Source organism: Pyrus communis, chromosome 11 (genome assembly GCF_041283825.1).
Source record: "Pyrus communis isolate YQ-2024b chromosome 11, ASM4128382v1, whole genome shotgun sequence".
In the NCBI taxonomy this organism is placed as follows: domain Eukaryota; kingdom Viridiplantae; phylum Streptophyta; class Magnoliopsida; order Rosales; family Rosaceae; genus Pyrus; species Pyrus communis.
Genome location: NC_142575.1, coordinates 10,644,604 through 10,660,000, shown reverse-complemented (window position 1 = coordinate 10,660,000; position 15,397 = coordinate 10,644,604). Strand labels below are relative to the sequence as shown.

Genomic DNA, 15,397 nt, shown 5'->3' with positions numbered 1-15,397 from the left:
GATGAACACTCATTATATTCTTGTGTGTCCCATGTTTTCAACAAGTTCTAATACTTTATAATCTATATGTCATTTGATTTTACAATTTATGTATCCTAATACAATTATGTGTTTTTAAAGTATAAATAGGCACTTATTTGTCCAATATATAATAAATTTATTTAAATCCGCCTAGTCCGCCAAGGCTCCGCCCAGCTGCTTATGCGCTAGGCCCCCGCTAGCCGCCTAACTAGCACTTATCGTCTTTTAGAACCTTGATTTGGACTGTTGTTTCACATCATAAAGCAAAAGGACTTTGCATGATCTTATAAAGAGTTGATTACTCTACAACCACGTTTTCTGCCTAGGACTGGGATGGATTACATTGGATTTATTAGCTCACTAAACTCCAAGTATGTTAATGAGATAACTGGGCAAACTTTTAAATTTTGTCCAAGTTGAAATTAGATATAAATGATGTTTCACTTGATAGACCTGGAGGGCATGCGCATGCTTAGAACAAATTGAGCACATGGAGTACCCAAAATTTGACACGGATTCAGCCTCTATCACACAAATTTTTTGACGAGTGAAATGCATGTCTAAATATATAGTACTGCAGTAAACCTGGGTTCTGTGGTTCTTGTTGAGTTTTTCGAACTTTGTCTTCATGCATGCATTCCACAAATTCATCGTACGTGTTAACTTCTACATTAAATAAATATTTTCTTTTTCAACATGGAGAAGTTTTTCCATGTCCTCGCACGTGGCGATGAAGGGCATCCGCAGTTGAGTTAAGTAGTTAACAGTTCAGGATTTGGCTTTTGCGTCCATCTATGATTGTTCTCACGTTATTTTTTCATTTTGTTTTATAGTGTCCCATTGCTTTTAAAGTTTTAATTTTTTCTCAACTTGGTTCCCCCACTATACTTTGTTTTTTTTTTCTTCCAAAAGTTTTAATTAAAACATCACAGATAATATCTAGAGTTACTATGTTCAAAACGACAAACTTGACTAATCAATTTGCCACGGAATTAGATGTTCAACTTGGCTTCTCCATTAAAGTTCTGTTTTCTTTTGATCTATAAAATTTGTTTAAAATTCATCATGTAATGGATTTTATTTTCCACCGTTGATAAGGTAAAAATTGAGTTGTGCCCGAGAAAAATTGGACTGGAGATATGTGGTGATGCAGCTGTAGTTATCACATGGACATATATATTCGTCCCATGTGGTGTGCATGATATAGTCCCTACGGACGTGAAGTTCTGCTCTAACCACCGTCCTTTTTGTCCTTCCCCACCCCTGGTCATATAAAAGTGCGGTCTGTCCTCAAACTACATATAAAAGTGTGGTCTGTTCTAACTTTCGGAGGAAGATTCTCTCTTCTCATAATCACTTTCTTCATCTCTCTCCTCTTACTTGAATTACAATTAAGCCACGTTAACATTTTATATTAATTTTTTATAGAAACAAAAAAAAACAAAAAAACAAAACAAAACAAAAAAAAAGCAAAGTGTGAGAGGAGAGGAGGAAAAGGAATGGAAATAGGAGGGGAGAGAATCCTACATCCTAAATTTTATAATTCTAAAAGGTGGGAGCCGTACAAAAAGGAACCAAAGCTTTCTCCACGCGTATCAAAACTCAGAGCTCTATCAATAGATAAAAATGGTGTTGACATCATGCTGATGTCAGCTTGCCAAAGGTAGTAGGTCGAGCTTGTGAAGGTTGGGCATCTGGGTTAGCAGTGGTTGGCCCACCACTTGCCCTTGATTTTATGGACTGCTCAACATTGTTGCCTTTGCTCTTGCCTTCCACCAACTGATGGAGATCATATTAGAAAATAGGGCAACAATTGAAATGTGTCTCAACTTTTTTCAGCACAATAAACCTAGCATAATGTCACTTCTTATTTATTGATCTAGTATGGTGAGTATTTTTCTTCACTTATAAATAAAATGTCCTAAATTTTAATGTCATGAATAATAAAATTGTAATCAATTTATTTCTTCCACGCTTTAGTGTAAAATATATCAATGAAAAAACCCTAGCATACAATTTTTCAGATTTGTAGTCTTATTTAGTTGTGAAAAGTAATTCCATAGAGATCTTTAAGATTTTAGGACCATGACATATATTCATGGTATGAATTCTCAATTGACTCTACAATCATCAGCTTCATTTTTCACAAATACAAACTTCATCCATGGAAATTTGTTTAAGAAATTTATATACAAATTATAAATACTTTTGAATTCATGACTTGATATTTTGCTTTTGTGGGATCAAATCTAGCTGTCCAGGTAGATATTTTGCTAGAGAAAGACCAACGATGTGGGTTCATAAGTGACACATCATCCCATCATTTAATTAAAGATTGACTAATTATTGGAAAAGATGTCAACATAGGCTTCATGTGTTTTCTAGGAAACAAACTAAACTAATTAGGGTTGCCACACAAGGGACCGGACAAACAAAAGGCAGCACTTTGAGGTTCTTCTTCGAATTATTGTCTTCTGTTGGATGAGAGGGTTCTATAGTTTTGATCAGTTTGAATGCTATGTTTTAAGGGAGATACTGCTAATTGAGGGAATAAAGGCCAATCAATCAAGAGACAAAACACAAACATAACTTGCGTGCGTGCTTGCAAATTCATTTCCAATAAGTTCTGATATTATTAAAGTGAAGTTATTGGCTGGTATCTTCGTCCAATTTATAATATTTTGTACATTGCCGATATTTTTGCGATCATGTATATTTAGCTGGTACGATTGGTACTCGATGCCAAACGATATTTTCCCTTATAAATTATTTCAGTCCAATTTTAGGAGTAGGAAAAGGCTACTTAGGAAATAAGAAACTTTCATATTAAGAGTACGTAAACTTATAAATAAAGTTGGCAATTGAAATATTTAAAACACATCTAGAATGCTTGTAGAATTTTCAAATACAAAGTAGAGCAATTAGATTGTCTGATTAAACAAGAAGGTTCCATTAAATTAAAAGAAACAATGAGGTCCTGCATACATATCCGTGGAAATTTTTTTTTTTTTTGGTCAAACGAGATAAATTTCATTAATTTTAGGGAGCTTTAATGAAAAGGGTTTTGACCAACAAATATTTAACCAAAAACCATCCCAAAATATTATTTAACCAAAAGGGCTTAAAGTTTAATAAAAAACCATCCTCTTCTCACCCTTCTCTAGCTTAAGCGGTGCAAGCTCTGCACAGCACTTGGGTTTTTTCAACTTCTCCAACAATGGCAACCCCAACAACAACATCTTCGGTGTCGAGTTTGATGTCTTCGAAAAACAAGAGTTCCAGGATCCTGATGACAACCATGTTGGTTTGGACATCAACTCCCTTACGTCTAATGCTTCGAGCACCATTGGGTATTGGAGTGGCGGACTTGATCAAGATTTCAACGAGTTGAAGCTCAACAATGGAATTAACTATCAAGTGTGGATTGATTTTATGGGCTTGAGAATTAACGTGACCATGGCTCGTGCCGGCGTGGCAAAAACAACCAAATCGAATTCCTCCATTTCAAAAACAACCAAATCAAAGTTCAAATCAAAGTTGAAAAAGGAAGCATTCATCGAAATAAAACCGCCGAACACAAGTTCAAAGAAGTTTAATGGCAGAAACTGGTGAAAAATGTCTGGGAAAAAAAAAAAGAACCAAAACATAAAACTATTTCTGGAGGACACAAAACATAACACTGTTTCTGGAAAAAAAAAAATTCAGATACAGTGTTTGTTTTGTCTGACACAAATAAACAATGTATCTGAAAGAAAAGAACCAAAATCCAGAAACAGTGACTTAAATTCCAAAAACAGTAACTTAGATTCCAGAAACAGTCTATATTTTAACCTTTGACTGTTTCTTTTCTTTCGTTTATCAGTTGATTATATTAAAAAAACAAGGTGCTTAATTTGCTTTGAATCCAAATACAGTGAATTTCACTATTTCTTTTCTAGCTTACATTTAAGAAACAGTGTGTCTATTTCATTTGGATCCAGAAACAATGACTTAGATTCAAGAGGTAAAGTAACTTAGGTTCCAAAAACAGTGACTTCAATTCCAAAAACAGTGTTACTTAAAATCCAAAGACAGTTTATTTTTACAGTCCATAAACAGTGACTTGTCGTTATTAGTGAATAGCATGTAGATCTCAAATTTATTTTCTGGAGAAACAAACGATGAACTCCACTAATGAAGAAAAATTGAAAAACAATATCTCGAATACACTATGAATAATAACGACGATCACATTTCAACGAAATAATACAAAATATAGCATGAGGATCTATATTTTTGTTTCAAAGAAAAAGAAGAAGGTTTGCAAAACAACGGTGAACTCCATTAACAACGAAAATCTGGAACTCAACCTAAAAAAGTTAGGGGTAAAATCGACAAATCATAATTTATTATAGTTGGGCTATTTTTAGTTGGATTACTTTAATATGAGTATGTATTAATCATTAAACAAAACTTACAACATGTTTTTTATTAAAACTAAAACTGTTTAAGTCTTTTTCATTAGTTTTTCTTTAATTTTAATACTTAAATAGAAAGTCCAAAAGCAATCCAGACACAAGCATAATTTAACCGTAAATACAACAGAAAAGCCCAAAAAGAGCAAGTCCACAATAATAAAACCCTAGATCTAGAAGACTGCAGACTCGACCACACCAGCTAGCTTGCCATCGCAGATCTGCCACCACCACCAAGAGGAAGAACTCACGAAAAAATTGGATGAACGGTAAATGGAGGTGAGTGAGCCATCCGTGCAAAAAGTACTCCCGTAATCCTAACAAATAGTACTAATAAAAGCACATTAACAACCATCAAATACCAAAATGCGCTACCAAGGAGAGACACGTGATGGGCCAAGTAGTAGAAGTCGGCGGTGAAAGACTGACAGCGGAGAGAAACATCGGAGCAAAAAAAGGAACATAAAAGTCCAAATCTTAGACAAACTCAGAGAGGTCCAGACAAAAACTCTAGAATTGAAAAGTAAAAATTGAAGGGCCAAAAATGGATATGCAAAAGCCAAAGAAAATGAGGAAGGATTAGATTGGATTGGCGAGCAAGGGGAGCCGCCACGGACCCCCACCCAAAAGTGGGAGTCGGTGGGAATAAGGGCGGAAGAGTCGTATGAATTAATCCTGTCATGCTATTAGAACACAATGCTAAATTGCTAATTAAGGTCATACGTAGTTGCCACAACAGGCAGATCGGACCTCCGCATGAACTTTTTGACTAAATATATTATTGACATTGCACAACGAGCTAATATTTATATTGCAGAATTTCCCACCATGAAACCGACAAAAAAAAGTTGAAATAATGATTGGTTAATGAACAGAATTAAATTTTGGGTTTAGAAACAAAACATGTCAATAGTGATGGCTCGCCCTGGTGATCAGGAACACCTTTTCCATTCGCTGCATCATATTTAAGCCTGATTTGGTACTGAGGTGATTCTGAAAAAAACTGGTATAAAAAAAAGTTGGGAGCTGTTTTTATGTTTGGTAAACATTCAGCTTCAGCTTTTTTTCACAGTTTTGGATGAAAAAAAGCCAAAAACAAGAAGCTGCAAAACCTAGCTTTGAAAAACTAGCTTTTTTTCAAATCTGTTTTACATAAAAGTTTACCAAACACTATAATACTGCTTTTTTTTTTCAAAAGCACTTTTACAAAAAAGTTTACCAAACACTCTGCTACTTTCTTTCATAGCTGTTTATTCTCACAGCACAGCAGAAGCAGCTTTTTTTCAAAGCACAGCAATACCAAACCAGCCCTTACTCTCTTTTTGTTCGGAAGTCCTCACACTCACTCTCACATGGCATTTTAGTTATTTTCTTTAACTCCATTCCCTTTTCGATAACTCCCTCTACTATAATGTAACTTTAGGGGCACATTTGAAATTCACCCCACAACCTCAAAATGTATAGATGAAATAATCAAATAAAAAATGAACAAAAATATAGGGGAGGAGATATCTTAATCCACCCTATTGTAATTAAGAAGTTGAAATTTTTGTTTGATAAATTCTTTGGACTTGTCTTATTTGCCCTTAAATTTTCCAGAAAAAAGAAGGAAGAAATTAACGGAAAGAACACCACATCACACGAGAGTGAGTTTCAAAACCACTAAAAACAAAAGAATAAAGTTCAAGGACGAAAATAAAAACATGACCTCGTTTAACCAAAAGAACAATGGACCAACTCTTGGTCTAGTGGAGAAATTTTTATGTAGCAAGAACATCACGTCGCGTTGTTTTAGGCACACTTCTATGGCTCTCTCACAATGGTAGGCACTATCACAATTCACAAGGTAACCGATGGTCTATGTAGTCCAAAAGGATGAAAAAGAACCTCTTACAGTCGATAAATAATCATTAGCCAATCATAATAAAAGAAGCTTTTATTTGTATTAATACAACAAATTGTATTGAGTCTCCCAACAAAATCTGGATCCTTTGTATCTACCATCTGCTTATCTACCTAACCAACCTCAGAACCCCCCTTCCTCTCAGGGAAAAATAAAGAATAAAAATTTCGAAACTAGATTTCTTGTATGCTATTTCGACACAGTAGGGACGATTAACTGAACTGCCCTTTATATGTATTCCTAAATCCTAAAACAAAAATCATTTCAACCTATGGAGGAATTTAGTACAACAAGCTGTATGCATCCTCGGTCAGCAGATTAGTTGTATATATATACAAAAGAAAGTGCTCACGGGAAGCCCGTGAACATAAAAGACGATGATTCTAGGCAGCTCTTTTCGCTGCTGTACATATTTTTTGTCCAGGCGGTTGGAGCGCCATTCACAAACACAGAAGGCTGTAGAATACGAGCGGTATGAATGCATTATCAAGTTGTGCTGTGTAAGCCTCCAACATACCACTTACAGTCACGGCTAGGAGAAGAGAGCACCAATGCTGAAAAAGTTCGGCATCAAAAGCATAAGCACATGCATGAACAAACTCGTTGACAGGAATAGAGAGACAACTCCAGTTACTTGATGACCTCCTATATGCATCTTTTTTAATGGGGTGGGGTTAGAGGAGAGGGGGCTCCATCAAATTATGCACACGCAAACATCGACAAAACTCATACTTAAATCACATGCATTATCAACCACGGTGACCAAAACCGGCAGCACAAACAGAATATCCTAATTCGGCGACAACTATATGCGTGTGCACTTTGTTTCCAATTAGGAAACACTGATGAACATGAACTGCTTGCACATGCATGATTCATCTGATTCGCAGAGTGCACCTCAACTCATCTAGGTGGCTTGACACCACGTATGTGAGACCAATTAGACATCTTATTCTTATGTAGGAATTCCTTTTCTACATAACTTTAAAAAAAAAAAAACCAGTTCAGTTATTCACGTAATAGGTTCCATGAACAACAACAGTCATATAATAATTTGGCAGAAGAAGAGAGAGACAGATATACACACCTCTGTAAGAATATATCCAGTGGATGCTAAAAGGGGAAGCAGAACTGAGCAAGCAGCCAGGACAGATGTTATACCAGCCGCAGTCCCTTCAATGGTTTTCTCTGCAAAGAAAAGTTCCACATGCATTAAGCAAATTAATGGAAACCCCTTTTTTGGTGTAATTAATTAATACAGATACTTACTGCCAGTTTTACTCCACCTGAGGACACCATACTTATACCCAACAACTGATGCCTGAACATAAAAACACAACCATTAAACTAGAATTAAGCAACAGTTGTTTCGTGTCCAGTTCATTCGGTGCAATCACACTCACCATTGTATCTCCAATTCCGAGGCTCAAAATTCCAGAAAAAGGAGCAAGGGGTCGATCATTATACCCCGAAGATATCCAGATAGGAAGAGCGCATCCCAACAAGAGTGAAAAGTGGCTGAACAAAGCATATAATATAAAAGACAAAACTTGTGTGACTTTTTTGCATCAAATTTATGAGTTTTAAGGGTTTGATCTAGGGGGTGAAGGAATTCCATACCTGACAATAAGAAGATCTGAGTCACGATGATCAGTGAAAGCATTCATAAATTTATCTACAGATTGTCCTAATGGCCAAATTCTCCATACCTTGTCACAAAGACAGTCAAGCAAATGAAATAAGATTGACTTCAAAACCACTCTAACATACAGGCCCAGCACACGCACACACAGAAACTCTCTCTTCCAAAATATTCAAACACAGTATTTTGACTTGGCAATATTGTATCCTCAACAAGTGGATTTTATTTATTGCATAAGAAATTAAATTTATAGACCAATCAACCTCAGGTGCTAGTTTGAAAACTTACTCGAATAATTTCCAATGCCAAGAAAACTGCCAATGCTGCACCGAATGAAAGATCAAGAAACTCCGGCTGGAAAAGAAACATACAGGGAGCATATAAACACACACTCAACTAGAATGATGAATCCAAAAGTTTACTGAGATGACAATCAATTCTTAGTCCTAAATCACCTGGAAGATAAGAGCAGGCACAAACATCGACACAGCCATCAGATGGTAGTACTTTCGGAGTAGAATCCTCTCAATCTTGCTATTTTTTGAAATATTGTAGAACCTCAAGACAGACACAAATATCACACAGATCCAGTACGCACACAAAGATAATCTCTTAAATGGTTCTGAAAAAATAAATGAAAGTACCCTGCCAAAAGAAAAAAAAGAGATTTGATGCGGATATAAGAAAGCCATCAGACAGAAAGACAAATGTTTTGTAAACAGAATCAAAATTATAATCATGCACAGCGAAGAGCCAAGTTATGAAACAAAAGGAAAACTTAAGGAACCTTATACAAGTCATTGCCCATGCAAATTTTGCCGAAAATTTACCGAATTGCACAACCCCTCAGAACCACAATCCAGATCAATTGCCACAATTCATGGCACTCTAGCAGTCCAGTTCCTTGAAACTGGAATTCAAGTGTACCATGATATATGGGAAATAAAAAGTAGATAACATGTCAAAATTACAGAAAACTTAAAAACAGAAAATGCTGGTGTACCATGAATGACAAATGCAATTTATTGATTTTACAAACTCTGATTTAAGTATTTATGCATTTTTGAACACATGGATGGATGTACTTCAAGTTGTATGCAAGGAACCAAACTGATATGGGTAACATTGCAAACTTACAACTCCAAATTAGCTAACCTAGTATACCATGCGCGCCATGCACCAGGGCTAAGAGCACACCAAATCTCATACAGTACCGCAAACCCAAACATAAAAAAGATCCTAGTAACTATGGTTTTGGTAGAACCTACCATTCAAACTATTTGAAAAGGAAGTTGCAAACACACAAAAAGAGTAGCACAAAGAAAGTCCCGGTAACTGCAATTCTGGGCCTACATCACAACCAATGGAAAGCTGCTTCGCTATTATCACTAATTTCATATTCTTGAATAAGTCATACTTTGCAATTGTGCACACCAATATGCAGTGAGACTTAATTCAGAGTTTTGTTTGTTATCTAGTTTTTTACATTCAGATGAAATCGGTGCCAATGCATGATATCAACCAGCATGCAGACCCCTTGATGTTTTGTTCAGACTGCAGCATTGACTTTTTATTAAATACCATTCCAAGCTTGCATTCCACACATCTAATAACTTCAGCACCAGTTACGAGAAATATCAGCCACTTAACTATACTGAAACTAATGGTAACCTAATAACCATGTCGTATAGAAGATAATAAAAAATCCAGTTGAAGTAACAAGTATCATACAAATCGTTGAAAAAGGTTATACCATAACAAGGGATGCATATGAAAATCCTGAACCAACTGCATCCATGATGGAATGATCACAATCATGATAAATCCAAGGGAAGAAAAGAAGATAACAGATCTCCAAATCTCGTTGTTTGTCCTCACTTCAGAGCGGGCTGTACTTAATGAGAATTCCCACATTCGGAGAACAAATTTAAAGGCCATTGGGAAAAGAAGAAGGCCAAGCAGCAACCCCTGCATAAAATAGAACACTGTTGGTTTTCCAGCCAGACCACTTACAATAAATTTCATCTCCTAAGGAAACAAACCTGTATAATAATACTAATCTCACTTCGTTTGCTTCCATACTGTACCACCTCTGATTTCATAAAAAACCCAGACACCTGTGCGAGAAATGTCATAACCAATATAATGAGTATATAAGCAGTTTGAACAGAGAAAGAAATAACTAAATAGAGCAGAAAAGCAATAACCTTTTCAATGGTATATGCCAACATGTCACCAAAATAGAGAACAAGACCTGAAGTCACTAGACATGCTTCCCCTAGAGTGAAACCAAAAACATGCGACATCAACAACTACTGAGAAAGAATCAGAGTAATACCTCAAAACAATAATTATCAGAAAGAGAGGTATGAATAGAAAGAAAAATAGAGAGAGAGAGAGAGAGAGAGAGAGAGAGAGAGAGAGAGAGAGAGAGATCTGCTCACTAGCTGACTAATGATATGGCAATTCAACTTGAAGTACTCAATATGAATTAATTAATGTATTACTATTATGTATAAAGAACTTAATTTCTGGAAGAACATATTGACTGGGCAAATGCATATTCATGTTTTTATTTTAGTTGTGTAACCACTGAAAGCCACTAAACATCATGGGACCATCCATGAATAGTAAATTTATTCCTATGAAGCTAAAGCAGCCATTTGAATTAGGAAGTTATGTTTTTCCCCTTCAATTGAATTTTTGCAAGAATGAGCAAGTAAAATAGAAAAAAGTAGCAAGGCATATACCAATGGAAGCACAAGACGGGAAAGTTCTAAGGACATGCTGAATTAATTTTACAGCTGCCAATCCGTGACAGAGCATCCACAATAACTTCAATGCAGTGTCAAAGCCTGTACGGAATGAGTAAATAAAGTGTCATTTTTCCAATTACTATTGACTTAACCACAAGTAGAGAACACTTTCCATGCTCCTTAATCAATTCAGAAGAAAAGGACTTGGAAGACGTGCAGGAAACATACTAGTAAGAGAAAATGTACCAAGAGTCACGCAGCACACCGCTGTGTGCAATACCATGCAACTTAAGCTAAACTTTGCATGCCAAATACTACGTGAGGGTGGAGGCATATTCTCGGATGAACGCCTTATAGTTATGCAGAGGAAAATCAGCACACACAAGCAGCTGGCAGAAGCAGCCCAGTATTGCATTGTCAAAGATTCGAGTTCTGGATGGTAATATTGAACATATCAGCAACATATTAGAGAGGAATGATATCAGACAAAGGTGCGATGTAAACAGTTGGAAGCATGAAGCCCTACAAAATCAGCTTATAAAACCAACTAAAAGTAATAGATGAAAAGAGTTACCAGTTAACATAAACCTTTGCAAAATTTTACAGCCAGAGAGAGAGAGAGAGAGAGAGAGAGAGAGAGAGAGAGAGAGAACGAGAGAGAAGGAGGGTTACGATCTACAAGGACCTATGCACTAAGTTAACAAAATGTCTCTACCAGAACAACTTTTCCTGTATCCCATGTGACTTGGCAGCTGGGACAAATGCTCTCTTCATGAAAACGTAAAACCGAGAGAGGGAATTGCTAAAGATTTATTTCTATCACTTCATCTTAATAGGATCACAGGAAAATACCACTTTCATCCAAATTCTTTTCTCTTACTAAGTACTAAGAGCAAATTCTGCATAATTAAGAATCATCTTAAATATTTGGTTGAAAAAGGAATTGCTTCAAAACACACATAATTATCCTCATGTGCAAATGGAAGTTTTCTTTTGATCTTCAGACCCATGCACTCCATATTCCCTTCTCATCGATTCTTTATGCTTTTTCCCACTAACCAAATTTCAAATCTATTCAAAGATCACCTATTGCCGTAACAATCTAAAGTAGACTAAGAATTTACTATGGCAATATGTCATACCTAATGTAACAACATTAGCTAATTAAACCCAGTACTCCGATAAATATCACGGGCTTCCAAAACCCCAAATGGCACAGTGAATAGCCCGCAGAATTTAAAATCGGAGCACGTTCATATGATCAGCAGAATCCTGTCACATTCAATTGCGGACCTCCCACCAGTACCGATAAGTTCACGTCGATCATGCAACTCAAATTTCTTTTACATAATCGTAAAGGTTTAAACCTTTTCGGCTCATCAGTACAGTGATGAAAAAAAAAGACAATACTTTTACTAATTTGATGTTAATTATGTTTATTTTATGGTAATTATGTTTAGGCGCCGCGGATAACGGTGAGCTGAAGTCGAAAGCTAGACCAAGTACCTTCAATGGCAGCTTGGTGCAATGAAACCGCCCGCGAAAGCTGAATCATCTTGGATATGAAAACAGCGGGCAACGTGACAGCCCCTAACAATATACCCGACGAAGCACCCGGCCTGAAAAATTGAAATTACAATAATGCCCACATCCACCACCGCAAGAGCCCCAACAAAATCAATTTCAAAAATCGAAAGCGAAGAGTGCGCGTACCTGGTGCTGAATTGGGAGAGGGAGGTGGAAGAATCGGCGAGGATGTCGAGGGAGAGGGCGGAGAGGGCGAGGAGAGAGAGAGCGACGCCGTGGGAGAGGAGAGAGAAGGGGAGGGAGAAGAGGACGCGAGTAATGAACAGCAACACCACGGCTCTCTCTCCGTTCATCATTCCGGCCATCGCCATCGCCATGGCCGCCATTGGAATTGGCGAACCTAAGCCTGTTCCGGCTTCGAGAAGACGGAATCGGATTGATCGAAGGATCAAAGAGGGGATTGAGAGGGAGGAGTCGTTGGGCTTTTTCGCGGGAATTGGGAATTTGGGAGGCGAATCTCCATTTTTTGTGATGATAATTCCAATGACGTGTGTGGAACGCTTGACCCAACTTGGAATAATGCGATTGGATGCGGTTGGAGACTTTGGCAGACGGGGACCAAACCATACTGCACCAACGCGTTGAGAATCTTGACATTTACTAAAACCATCAAAGTCACCAACTACGACTTTGGAAGATAATTAAATTACACTAAAAAAACAGCCATACCACATCCTAAGTAGGAAAAACGCATCTTTAACGGAATTAGCAATTCAATTAATAAATTAAATAAGTAGTAAATGATCTTTTTCGACTTGGCTAATATTTTGTAAAGAGAATATATAAGGTACAATTTGAAAAATATATGATTCACATCATCAAAATTCAGTGTAGTGTGGACCCCTCCAATTAATTGAAACTTAGTTTTAGTTGATTAGATGGAATTTTTGTGTTCAAAGAAACATAATCTTTTGGAGGAATTTGGAATGTATGAGGGGTGTGGATGTTTAGAAAATTATATGTGACGATTCATCTCGAATAAATATATATTTTCTCCCATAATGTGTGAAAATGACGATAATGCCCTCAAGGCTTAGTGACGTGGATGTATGCATATAGTTTTAAATTATTTTTCTCGCTGACGTAATTAAATTGTACGCGTCGTCACTATTTCTCAAACTGACAAACCGAATACAAATACTATTACTATTTTTTAAACTGAACATTGATACTATCACTATTTCTCAAACTGGACACAGATGTTATCACTATTTTTTAAACTGAACATTGATATTATCATTATTTCTTAAACTGAACACTGATACTGTTATTATTTATTAAACTGAACACTAACTATTTCTTAAACTGACACTACCAAATTCTTAAACTGAACATTGATACTATCACTATTTCTTAAACTGAACACTAATGCTAAATATTAACTATTTCTTAAACTGAATGCTGACTATTTCTTAAATTGAACACTGATACTATTACTATTTCTTAAATTGAACACTGACTATTTATTAAATTGAATACTAACTATTTCTTAATCTGAACACTGATACTATCACTATTTCTTAATCTGAATGCTAATACTATCACTATTTCTTAAATTGAACATTGATACTATCACTATTTCTTAAATTGAACATTGATACTATCACTATTTCTTAAACTGAACATTGATACTATCACTATTTCTTAAATTGAACATTGACTATTTCTAGAACTGAACACGGGTATTATCACTATTTCTTAAACTGAACACTGGTACTATCACTATTTCTTAAACTGAATACTGAATACTGACTATTTCGCAAACTGAACATTGACTATTTCGTAAACAGAGCTGATTATTTTTTAAACTGAGCTGACTATTTCTTAAACTGGACATTGACTATTTTTAAACAGAACACCCACTATTTCTAGAACTGAACACAAGTTTCTCATTATTTCTTAAATTGAACACTGGTACTATTACTATTTCATAAATTGAATATTGACTATTTCGTAAACTGAATATTGACTATTTCTTAAATTGAATATTGACTATTTCTTATATTGAACACTGATACTACCACAATTTCTTAAATTGAACATGAACTATTTCTAGAACTGAACGCGAGTATTATCATTATTTCTTAAACTAAACACTTGTACTATCATTATTTATTAAACTGAACACTAACTATTTCTTAAAGTTGAACACTGACTATTTACTTTTCTTTCACTTCTCTAATCTCATGCTCCAACTCAAACCTAGAACAAGAACACCCATATATATGTAACTAAAATTTCCTTTAATTATGATCATGGAAAATTGTGATACAATTTTTTGCAAGACTTTGAATTATTTGTTTCTTTTTGTTTGTTGGTTTGGCGTGTTCACTAATAAGTAGATCCCACTAAACATCCAAACCCATCTTTTTTTCAGTTCTTTAATTTATGCAAAATTAAGACAACTAGCTTGCAACAATGTTATAAAAATTAGGGAACTAGACCTTACACATTAACCAAAGGGCCAAATTACTATAAAAATTCGACACAAGGAACAAGATTAGTGTTGTCAAATGCCAATTAAAAAAATTAAAACTTGAATTTTGGACTGAGTGTGAGTGGAATTCCAGATTTCCAAAGGGGAAGGGACAAAAGGAACACAGTTCAAGAACTTGAAATCAAATTGGTAATTTGATGTAACGTGTGTCATTCCCTTCTTTCTCCTCTTCCTCAATGTCACTTCTTCAAAGGCCACAAATCTCTGTCCACGCACATGAAGGCCCCGGTAATGTCAAAGACCACATGGGAATAGCAGCCAAGTCCCACCACTTAGAGTGGTCTATTGGTATCCCAAACGGCTTAGGAAGATCTGGTAGCAAGAAGAAGAAACCCGAGGTTATCGTCAGGATGCTTTGCATACACAACCATTTAATTGAGGATACACCAAAAAGGATATACATGATGGGAAAGAGAAGAGAAAACTTATCAAGCATTTGATTGTATCTCATTACCATGATTTCAGCTCCTGTTATAATACCATGATTCCAGCTCCTGTTATAATACCCATCAGGAAATTGGGAACCAGAGAAGCTAC

General features: G+C 35.9%; 1 protein-coding gene across 2 annotated transcripts; it reads right to left on the bottom strand.

Moving 5' to 3' along the window:
* Window positions 1-6,396: 6,396 nt before the first annotated feature.
* Window positions 6,397-12,988, bottom strand: LOC137743527 (phosphatidate cytidylyltransferase family protein). 2 transcript variants are annotated; one of them, XM_068483440.2, is made up of 14 exons: window positions 12,490-12,988; window positions 12,283-12,395; window positions 11,023-11,208; window positions 10,771-10,875; window positions 10,228-10,298; window positions 10,063-10,137; window positions 9,774-9,988; window positions 8,476-8,665; window positions 8,309-8,374; window positions 7,999-8,087; window positions 7,782-7,896; window positions 7,648-7,699; window positions 7,466-7,566; window positions 6,397-6,932 (listed from the first exon to the last, which is right to left on the bottom strand). In XM_068483440.2, the coding sequence occupies exons 1-14, from the start codon at window positions 12,687-12,689 to the stop codon at window positions 6,819-6,821; spliced, it is 1,692 nt and encodes a 563-aa protein (XP_068339541.2). In that variant the 5' UTR covers window positions 12,690-12,988; the 3' UTR covers window positions 6,397-6,818. The 2 variants fall into 2 exon arrangements, with proteins under 2 accessions (XP_068339541.2, XP_068339540.2); XM_068483439.2 differs by having other exon boundaries at window positions 11,005-11,208; window positions 12,490-12,983.
* Between the last annotated feature and the right edge of the window lie 2,409 nt (window positions 12,989-15,397).